At 32.8% G+C, this 12167-nt stretch overlaps 1 protein-coding gene across 2 annotated transcripts in view; it reads right to left on the reverse strand.

Moving 5' to 3' along the window:
* bs (serum response factor blistered) overlaps window positions 1-12167 on the reverse strand; it is a 31469-nt gene that overhangs the window by 5792 nt on the left and 13510 nt on the right. For both annotated transcript variants that reach the window (XM_089172415.1, XM_015324966.2), the window contains exon 3: window positions 4790-4895. In XM_089172415.1, coding sequence (XP_089028541.1) covers window positions 4790-4895 — 106 coding nt within the window. The remainder of the gene's footprint in view (window positions 1-4789; window positions 4896-12167) is intronic.

Below are 12167 nucleotides of genomic sequence, written 5' to 3' on the forward strand. Positions count from 1 at the left end.
CCTCCTCCCGAAAATTCCTTCTTTTGGTACTCGAGCAAAATGCTTACACATATACATATAGAAAGGCAAATAATTAAATAAGCGGATAGCTAAACGCATACACACCTAAATACAATACATTGATAGATGCAACGTATCAAGGTTTAACGCGCGAGCGTAAATGTTGGAAAAAGCGCGAAACGTCACAGCGGCGATCGGATGGCCATCCACTCGGTGTACATTAGCATCGATATTTATGTGTACACCTGCATCGAAGCGCGGCTTTCGACCGGATCCTACTTCCCAGTTAGGCAGCGCGTTATCGTCTTAGTTTGGTCATCGCGGACCGTACGACTCCTTACGGACTCCCCTACACGGATAACCCCGTCATCGCTCGCACGCTTTTCGCATTTTAAGTGTCCTCTCTCTTTTCCCCTCTCTTTTGTATCTTTCTCTCCCACTCTCTCACTCTCCCGCTTCTCCACCTCATCCCCCGTTCCTTTCCCTTCTTTTCTCTTTTCTTAACATATCCTCTCTGTCCATCTGTCTGTCTGTCTGTCTGTCTCTCTATGCCTGTCTCTGTCCTTTTCTCTCTCTCTCTCTCTCTCTTTCTGTTTATTTTTCTTTCTTTGTCTTTATCTAGGAGGCCTGTGTGAGTGACTACTGCTAACCTGTCTACTACCTGATGTTCGTTCGTTCTAACAATTTTCCACGGTAGTCTCTTAGGAGCCTTCTTACGATCTCTCAACTCGAGAGATTCGAGACACGCCCACGAGGAAAAAAAATCGGTGTTACCCAATCAGGTGATAATCCTGGCACTTAGGCAGCCCTTCGCTTCGATCCTTTCTCCCTCCATTTCCGAATCATCATCGGCCATCGCTGGCTTTCTAAAACACTTTAGAATTTACGATCGAGATCGTTTCGATATCGAATCCTGTGCGATCAACTTTAACTTCAGTCTTTGTATGTGTAAGGCATATACGATGTTTCATAATGGATCTTGGTACTCGATTTTATTGAAAAGGTCATATTTATGGAGCTTTGCTTAATTTTTTTTATTTTGTTTTTTAAAACTAGGACTTGGTGAGATCATGTTGAGATGAGTTGCATATAGTAAATTGTATTAAACAATTTTTGTACATAGAAATTATTTATTTCTGATGACTTAACTTGACATTTAATTATACATCTAATTTATAAGTTTCTTTTTCATATATTCACACACATTATGAAACTTACTATAACCGTTCAGAATTTAGCCGTTCGTTCTGATTGCACGTTATAGCTTCTTCATTCGGAGTGGTAAAAGTAAATCGTTAGAGAAACAAAAACGTTTAGACGTGAAATATCCTGAAATTCTTATCGTTTTTAACATTTATCGACATTAGAGCGATACTTAAATGCTGTGCTCTTAATTTGTTGAATTCGAAGATGTACGCGATTGTATTACAGAAAGATTTGTTTCTATTGATTTTGTCCAAAAGTTTTGCAAAAGAATCTTTTTTTTTTTATAGCATGAATCAACACCACATTTTATCTTTTGTATATAAAAAAATATTTGAATTATTTATTACAAACGATCAATTGTATAGATCAAATCAATATTGTAATAATATGTATAAACGGCGAAAAATGATCAAATAAATTTGACATCTTGATGTATTAAACTTTACTGCTCGTTTAAAAATATTTCAAATTTGATCAATTCAATTTTGATTACTGATAAAAATGATTAAATAGAATATTGAATGTTTGTAATCGTTAAAAAATACAAAAATCTTTGTAATTGTGATATTTGATTCATAGGAAGATTCATCGATGATCCTTGTAATAGTGTAAAACAAGCGTAACATGATTTTATTTGGCTCGTTGATTTAACAGGCGCGATAACGTCGTGTAATTACTGGTATCGCGCGTCCGCATTTAAGCGGCCTACCGCAGTGGAACGTAATTCATAACGCAATTAATATCATTTTCATTACATCGCTAGGGACTGTTTTTAAGTGTCACGACATATTAGGCATAGTTCCCTTGTCGAGATATATGCATGCAAGTAATCACACATACAGGTTGTCCCAAATTACGAGGATTTCATTAACATTTACAAAAGAAGAGAACAAATTCAATGCAAGATTTATCAAGAAAACGTTTTTTTTTTACAAAATTATGCACAAATTTTGTATAATAATAAATAAATATCAACTTTGACTCAACCTTAATGCAACTGTTACATCTCTCCATTTTTATTTATGCGAGAGTTCGCAAGGAATAACCAATTTTATGCAACAGAAATTATTTTACACTTTTGAAGGAAATACTGTAAAGAATTAAAAATGCAATCATTGAAATTCGCAATTATTAACTCGTTGTTATTAAAAAATCATAGTTATTTGTGTTAGTATTTGTAAATAGTGTTGTTTTTCGCTTATAGGGTAAAGTCTTACAATTTGAGAAGGAAATGGAGGGTGCTATTGGTAATGAAAGTCTAATGATTTAAAAAAATTGCTGATATTTTTATTCTTCTTTTATGATGCAAATGAATTGTCCTTATGTTGTTTGGTTGTTTAATTTTGGAACACCTTGTATAAATTTATATATTCTCTCTTTCGTTTATAATGAAACGCGTGTAAGTAGTGTTATCTGAATTTACGAGGTTCGCACGAGACACGAGCTTTCGTATGAGAAAAGAAAAGATACAATGGAGGATAAAAAATATTGTGAGAAAGAGAGAGAGAGAGAGAGAGAGAGAGAGATAGAGAGAGAGAGAGAGAAAAATATTGAATCAAATAAACAATTTCTTCGTATTTTTCTGATAAATAGATTCAGGATTTAATAATTTTAATTGAATTTACCCAAAACTTGCATGTGTTTATAAGCTGACACATCACAGATTAATTAACAAAAAAAGTTGCGATAATCATTGGGTTCATTGGGTAAAAAATTATTGTATTTTAAAAATTAGTGATCAATAAAGAAACAATTTTTTCGATTTATTTCGATTCAATGTATTTCAATATTTTGTGCTACTAGGGATGATTATTTGATTTCATATAAAATATGAACACAATTTGTTTTTCTTTTGCACATTAAATCTTATATAAAATAAAAAAATAAAACACATTTTTTTTTTTGTAAAATGAAGTACAAAATATAGTTTCTCTCGTTGATCTAATAATCGTACGTTTTCATCGTGATATAAACTAATTCGAAATTAGAATTAGTCGATGATCACGCTAACATTCTTCAATATCATTTTTAGTATATCCGCATTTAATTGTTGAGAATACACATTTTTCTTATCGCAACCACAAATTCCTTCTGTTTTTTTTTTTTTTTTTTTTTTTTTTAATTTAATAATGAAGTAAATTACTTAACCCTATTTAGTATATCTTTTTATTATTATAATACGTCAAAAATGGACGTAAAGAAAGTTTACTTCGAGGAATAATTAAACAATTCCTGTTAAACTTCAATTGAGGAAATGTTCAGAATCAGAATAGAATCATTTATTGTATTTTCCGAAGCGGAAACTGTTTTTATTATTTGAGTAAAAACTTAATAGACGGAAAAAAAAGTTTCAAAAAGAATGAAGTTACACTTAACTTCGAATAATAAAGTACATACTTGAAGAAATAGTTCTATTCTGTTTAATATGACGATGAAAATTTACTTGTAACATAATTCATTTTAATTATTCATCATTTTGATATTTAACACGTTACGTGCCACGTGTATCACTGATGGTACACGTTAAACTTGTTCTTCAGGCTACGTGTACCACAAATATAATTCTGTTAAAGAATATTTTTATTCAAATATTGATGCATTATACAAAATGCAGTATAGAGAGAGAGAGAGAGAGAGAGAGAGAGAGAGAGAGAGAGAGAGAGAGAGAGAGAAGGAGCATTCGCTCGAATGAGACCGCTAAAGAAATTTCTACCAACTTCGCTTAGGAGAATTATAGTAGATACTCTTGGTCCTTGAAATGGCATCGATCCATTAGCGATTATTTCATTAATATCTATCAGCGGTATGTCTTTTAAAACGACACACCCGAGATATTCGTGACTACTATACTATATACTGGCGTGTATTCGCAAAAACTCGAGATTGGAATTTTGATTTTGTTCTGTCTCTATCCATCGTCAAACGAAAGGTACTGAAATTTAGCAACTTTGATAAAATGGATTAAATGGATCAAATGATTCAAATAAATAAAATGGATCAAATTGAATAGGATTGAAAAAGATAGAACCAATGGTAACGTATCAAATTGAGAACGTGGGAAGGTAATTTTCCAAGAGTCTACGTACATAATACTATTACTTATAAATTCAAATAAATATATATATATATATAAGTGTACGATCTTGAGAAAATCGTATCGATCAAAATTGAAACAGATCTATTCTTCTATGCGTTTCCTTAGAAGTTCAATTTAATGTTTCGTGTATATTTTTTTTCATTTCGTTGATACAAATATCTGGATAATGGAAAATTTGGACAGTGAATCATGTGGATGGTAAAATGTTCAAATACTATATCGTTGAATACTAAAAGTTTCTTTGTACTTGGATACAAAAACAAAATAAAATGTCTAAAATATTGTAGATGTGATATAATAAACAGTACTAGTTCTTAGGAAAATTTATTAATTGCAATTTGAATTCTGATGATAATAGCTGAATCTGATAAAATACGTGGCAAAATAAAGGAAATTAAACACAATAAAATATGCATCCAAATTATTGTGGATGGTGGTACATATAGAAAATTATAATTAATCATATGAACGTATAATTGTGTGTACCTGAATGATTTTTTGCGAGATCTTTAGAAACCGGTGAATCGCCGTCGCTTGTATCACCGTCGCTCTCGTTTGCGCAAACATCCGATCTGGGTGACGTTCCATCTTCCTGTACAAACATTCAATCATTTCAAATGTTATTATAATAAACAAAAATAAAATTCAATTTGATAATTTGAACAGTACAACTAAGAAGACCAGTTTTTTACTTTACAGTAAAATATTGCATTCATTGTTATTTATTTTACTTTAATTTACTATTATTATTATTATAAATATTGATATATATTATTATCTAAAGATTGTATATTTTTTATTTCTTATTTAAATTCATAAGAAATTGACGACGTTTAAAATAGTTATGTTTAAAAATTATTTTTAAATTGTTAGTATAGGTTTAGTTTTAAATTACAAAATAAATTATAGCCATAATCCTAATCATTATAAGTATATATATATATATATATATTATTATTGTAGCAAAATAATTCAAACTTTTCCTTAGTTCAAAAACATAAAAGAAGACAATAGCAATAGATAAAAATAAAACAAAAAATGTTTAATTATTTTAAGAATTGCTAAGTTTCTGCATATTATTTGGTTTTATTTTGAATCGTTGAAAAATTGTTTAAAACTTAACAAATTTCTCTCTATTTCTTAATATTTAAACATCAGTAAGAGTCGTAAATAGAAACGAATCTTAGAAACTATGTTTCGATCGGTAACAATAGCTCGTTGAAGCTGCGTGTAAAATGTGAAGTACCTGTACATATATATATATATAAATAAAAAAAAAACTTATGAGAATTCAACAGTCTGTGCCAATCTTACATAGACAATAAACTTTAAAAGACAAAGGAATCGTAGAATGTAAATGAATTTCAAGAGTTTAACTAGTAAAAGATATTGTCAGTAGTTGTTTGTTCGGGAGACGTTAATGAAAGAAAAGAAAGGTCGCTAAGATTATTGCACTTTCAAATCAATATTTCTTAAAACTTTGTTGCGACTAAAATTAAGATTAAAATCATTCAAATATGATTTTTGTTTATACTTTTGTTTCAATATTGTTTGAAAAGATAACGAAAATCAGCTGTAACTCTTTCTTATTTGATATTATTCAATACATTTGTGTATTATTTATGGACAAGTGATTTGGATCGTTTCTAAGATAGTTGTGTATCGATATGATATCGATACGAGAAGTAAGAAGTGGAAATAAAGGATAAATGAAATATGAGATTTTCGAATAAAATTCTCTAACGTCCACGCAAAACGGTTTATACAACCATTGACCTACGTCCGACAATACACCTACAAATTTCTGCATCCTAGTATCTCGCATATAAATATAAATATATACATATAATATATATATATATATATATATATGTGTGTATGAATGTGTATGTATACACCTAGAACCACCCACACGCGACTCGTCCAAACGAATTCCTTTCTCTCTCTCTCTCTCTCTCTTACAATCCGAACGCGTCGAACAAAATACTTTCACTCATCGGAACCTTCGACGTCCACCGACGTTTTAGCTTCTTCCCTTGTAATATAAGCGCACGTAAGTCCGTCTAGTAAGAAAATTCTATGATTTATTTACGTTATTTTCATATAAACGAACTAACAAATGTAAACGATAGATCAATAATAATCTAAAGCTAGATATTTTAAATATAAAAGCACTCAATCCATCAACCTTTCAATTTTGTCTTCTTCTAAAGTGAAGGATTTTGCGCGGAAGATATCCTATGTTTCTCTCTCTCTCTCTCTCTCTCTCTCTTATCCTTATTCTTATTCTAACAACCGAAAAGTAAAGGAAGAAAAAGAAGAAACAGGAAGACGAAAATGAAGAAGAAGGAAGCGAATGAACGAAGTGAATACGTTGAGTAGTAGTAACGCATACGTATTTGTGTGCGTACGTACGTACGTAAGGAAGTAAGCTAACAGAGGAAGAAGAAGAAGAAGACGAAGAAGACGAAGAAGACGAAGGAAGAAACGAAGGAAGAAACGAAGGAACGAAGGAACGAACGAACCAACCAACGAAGCAAGGAACAAACCAAGCAAGCAGCAAGCAACCAACCAAGCTCTACCTAGCGGGGAGAGATGCGCGAGCTTGTTCGCGCTCCTTATATGGCCATCCAAGCAGTCTGAACTCGGCAATGCGCTTCCAGAAGAGATTCTCACAAATTTACGCGGTACTACGTTTCCATCGCTACTTTCTACTCTCCCCCGCGCTAGAAGATACCTTTTTGCCGTTTACTACTACCGAGAGGATACATACTCGAAATAGGGGGGAAGAAGAAGAAGAAACGGCGACCTATGCGTTTTAAACGCCCGCTCTCGCTTACACCAATACATCCACACCTATTACATACATGCATTACATATACCTATTATATATACGTATCTCCTGTATAGAGAAAAAATAGATGCAACCATTCCCTCTTCTTCCTCCTTCTCCTCCTCCTCCTCCTCTTCCTCCTTCTTATTTTCTTCCTCCTGCTGTTGCTCCTTCTTCTCCTCCTCCTCCCTCCTACACCCCGTTCGAGTAACCCGTGCGAGAATTCACGATGAGTATACTTCAAATCGAATCCCTCTCCTCTCGAGGTTATACTACTCCGTCTTTGGAGTCACTACTTCTTCTTCTTCTTCTTCTTAGTCTTCGTCTTCATTTTTTCTTTCTTTTTATTCTTACTCGTCGACTTCGTCTTTCTCGACTTTGACGAGCTTCAAGATAGATAGATAGAGAGAAAGAGAGAGAGAGAGAGAGAGAGAGAGAGAGAGAAGTTGACTTGTTGTGGTTCGAGGCTTGATAACTCGCGGTCGATTCGCTCGATGGTACGCGTTGCTCGTAATGAGCGGAAAGGATGATCGTGGGTGATCTCGAGGAGAGTGAGAGTTAAGAGAGGGAAGGATGATTTTGTGGAATACTCCATTTTATGATTGTTGTCTTCTTTACGTAGATGGATATATCTACAAAAAACTTTTTAACGTTGTTTGTCGTAGGTATTTTTTTTTAATTGTTTGATATCAAACATCGTTTGACTTTTCTGTTTTTTTTTTTCTTTTCTTTGGGGATGAGAGATAAATGAAAAATTGAATATAATATTAGGCAATAAGTGCAGATAAAAAAAGATTTAAAGTGACAAGGTACGACTAACTCGACCGGATTCCACTAGGCTTTCTGGCTTCGTTCGAGTTATTATTCCGGTGGGTCTTCTGAACGTTCGCCGAGTCCCGTTCCGCGGAATTTAGTGAACCAGTGCGACCGCCAATATCGGACCACTTCCTTAATGCGTTACGAACTTGTCGCTGACGTTACTCCACGTATCCCACATTTCCGTGGGACGATTTTTTTCATAGTCCGGTTGACCAATGAAATGTATAACTGGAATACGTTGCATATTTAACTATAAACAAGACCAACATTTCTTTTTAATATCGTTCTCCTTCTTTTTCTTTTTTGTAATTTAACTTTTGAACATTTTTAGACTAATTGTAAGTTAAAAAAAAGTCAAACACATTGATCAAAAGATCATTAACCAACATCGTATACCTTGTCTCTATCCTTCGGGAATAGTTTTTATTACAAAATGAAACGAGACCGATGCTTAGAAACAATCTCTTATATTTTCCACTTAAAATTAACTCAGATCTTCTTGAAAAAAGGAGATCATCCTATTGATAGCTAATCGAAGAATGAAACTAATTCGAAATTCATAAATTCTCCAAATTTAATGAATACGCAGTGCTGAAAAGATTTGGAATTTTTGGTACGTAAAATTATGCGCATGGAACGTTAACTAACAAAAGGAATATTTTCTTTACAGAAATAAAGAGAGAGAGAGAGAGAGAATTGTCAGGTTTACCGAAAAAGTTACGCAAGTTGATTTCTCACTTAAAATACATGCATACATACATACAAACAAGAGAACGATACCTACGAGCGTGTGCCTACGCCGCAACCACAAAACACGAGCTGCGATTATATTCCTTGCGAGTTTGTTCGTAATAGGCAACAGCGTCGTTCCGCTTCAACATCATCGTATATCATTCTTCTTCGTCTATTTTACCGTATTCTTCTCTCTCTCTCTCTCTCTCTCTCTCTCTTTCTGTAGATCCTTTTTTTCCTTTACCTACTCGTTCTATTTTTCCACCCCTTCCACTACTACTTTTTTTTTTTACTACATGTAATTCTTTTTCTTTCCACGCACGTTGGTATTATATCCTTATGAGGAAGAATTTTAGGAAACAGTGAATTATCGACGCAACAATCAACATTTTTTTCTAATTAAAATTTATAATTATAAAAGTATAAAAAAAATAGTTTCAACCGTTCAAGGCCTTTAACGCGTATTATGTTGAAATTTAGGTTCAATATGATAGAAAATTGACTTCAACTCTTGTGAAATGTTGATAAAGATAAATATTCAATTTTTCATCAATTTTTGTTAACCACGTAAGATATTTATACAAATAAATAATATTTTATTTTATTTATTTATCATAAATGAAATTACAAAAGAAAACAAAAAAATACCTCTTTATTAATAGCATTAAAAATTGGGCTTTTGTTTTACAGTTTAACGGAAAAAATAAGAAGCATAAACATAACATAAAGTTTCGACTTCTCAATCCTTGTACAATTTAAGATTTACGTTAAGCCATTATTAGACAATTTTCATTTTTATCTTTTATCGTCAAGTGGTTAGTAGTGGAACATATCTAACGTACTATTAACACCTACATCTATCTATTCGCATAGATTCGCCGATTATTCGAGTCTATCGTTATTCTACCTTATTCATGGTATAATCTTAAATAAATGTGCATGTATTGCAAGCAAAAGTTATGAGAAATTTATTGCGTTATAAAGATAGATAACAATAGACTAAATAGTCACGTTTGGAAAGAATGAAAATGTTCAATAATATTGAAAAAATAAATATTTCAAATGAATAATTAATCGAACTTTGTACAAACGAAATAGAGAGTGAATTTTTAACATTTCTTTTTCAAAACATTGAATACAAAATTTCATTACAGTAATTGAAAGAAAAAGTAAAATTAGATTATCGTGATATTTAGATTGAACACAAATTCATATTACACTGATTTTTGATAAGAACAATTTCATCAGAAACTCAGAAGAGAATTTTAATCTTTAACATCAATCGAATGAAGAAGTTCGTGACCTGACCCCTCGTTCGTTTACCCCTTTCATTCCCTCACCTCACATTTATTAGTATCAGTATTGTCTAATAAAAATGTCTCAAATAAAAAAAGAAAACTCTTTTAATAATTAATTTTGATTAGAAACAAGCTTTTGTCATCAAAAATCAAATAAGAATTACAAATTGCAATAGTAAACAGAAGAAGTTCATGTACGATAGCCATTCGTTAAACTCTTCGAACTAATTCATTAGTATCGGCATTGGTATCGACATAGAAAGAGAGATAAGTAAATAAATATAAATAAAGGAAGTAAAAAGAAAAAAAAAAGTGTAAAAGCAACGGCAAGAGTATATACTGTAAGAAAAAGAGAAAGATAAAGTTAAATAGAGTGGACCACCGGTAGGGTTGTATGGATAAACCGGCTCGGACTTGGGGATAGACCAATGAGAGTTGACGAAAATTGTGCGGGCGCGTAATGTTGCTATTGATTTCTTTTTCTTTTGGTCCACTGGTAGGATTCAACGGTAGCTCAGTTTAAAAAGTGTACATAGGTCGTGTTTGTGGTAGTCGTCGTCCTGTCCTCGTCTTGGTCGATCGCTTCCGAGTCACCTTTTCTACCCCCCATTACAGTCGGGCGTGTATAGAAGGCGCGACAAAAAGCGGCATTCCTGACTCTTAAGTCGGATTCTATATAAGTGTCTGCCATCGCGAACATTGCCTGTATATGGCGACAACCGGGCTTTGACAAAGGTGACCGTATATGGCATTCGGCTTCCACCTTCCATACGTGCGTACGCGCCTCTGTTCGTTCCTTTTATCTTCCCTTCCCCTCTTTGCCATCTTTTCTCTTTCTCTCTCTCTCTCTCTCTCTCTCTCCCTTCTTCTTACTTTTACTCTTCTCCCCACCTCTTGTCTCCTCTCGCTTACATATTCTCTATCTCTCTTTCTCTTACTTATTCTCTTTCACGATCGAGCACCTGGGATCAACACACACCAACAGAACACCTATCGACCACCGTTCAAACGCACGGTGTCAAATCGTAAATCCATCCATCTCTCTCTCTTTCTTTCTCTCTCTCTCTCTCTTTCGGTCTATTTGTTGTTTATTTTTATTTATATTTATCTCTTTCTCTAAGGTGGTTCACAGCGCGGGACGAATGAAATGCGATCACATTTTAAATCCGCGGGTAAACCCTATGAAACAACCGATCCCGCCGACTATAGCGCCATCTCTCTGAGAAATCGGCAAAAACTACCCCTTATAGTGTATGTGTTAATGTTGCTACATGGAGTGTGTGTGTGTGTGTGTGAATACGCTTATACGTGTATTTGTTCCTCCTTATTATTTTATTCTTTAAACTTCCATTTTGCGATAGGTAATGGTGATAACAAAAAAAAAAAAGTCAAAAAGACAAAGGAAAAAAATAATATATTTTGTACGTAAAAGTAAAAGGATGATGCTTCGTTAGATAATTTCTATCCATTGTATCTTAGAAGTAAGAAATCTTGACGTTTGATTTATCGTTTGGTTGAGTTTAAATCAATTCTTTTTAAAAGACGTTCACCATTCAACAACAACCTGTTCAGTATAGACACTTTTCTCAATGCTAAAACACGTTCATTTATCGTTCATCCCCAGTCGTTTTTTTATCTTTTTATAGATTTCTATTTGTAAGAAACGATTAGAATGAATAATGTATTATATATATATATGAAATATTTAATTTCATTTAGTAAGATTTATCTTTCTTGTTTATTTCAAATCTCGTTCGTCTCATCGATCGATCTGAACCCTATGATAGATTTTTTATTTTTTTTTTAATAATTATTAATAAATACAAATACATATTAAATCTTTGCGTTAATGTTAAAATAGCGAGATATTTTTTTTAGTATTAAATAACAATGTTTAACAAGGTGTTACCCTTCGTTAATCCTTTTTTTTCTTTTTTATTTGTTTATTTACATTTCATTGTAATCCTTGCTTGCGTAGTACGAGTGGGAGTTTCAGTCGACTAAACTTTAGCCTCTTCTCTCAACCACACGAGGCGTGTTTAAAAAAAAAAAAAAAGAAAAAGAAAGAACATTTTCCTTTCGCGTCCGGCGAAGGGCGAAAATGCACGATTCGTATGTATCTGTATTATTATCTTATTTAATTATGTAGGGCACAAAGTCCTCATAATTGGCACAGTTTTTT

The sequence above is a fragment of the Polistes dominula genome, unplaced genomic scaffold (assembly GCF_049000335.1).
Source record: "Polistes dominula isolate Pdom_NZ unplaced genomic scaffold, Pdom_raw_medaka contig_28, whole genome shotgun sequence".
Classification (NCBI taxonomy): Eukaryota; Metazoa; Arthropoda; class Insecta; order Hymenoptera; family Vespidae; genus Polistes; species Polistes dominula.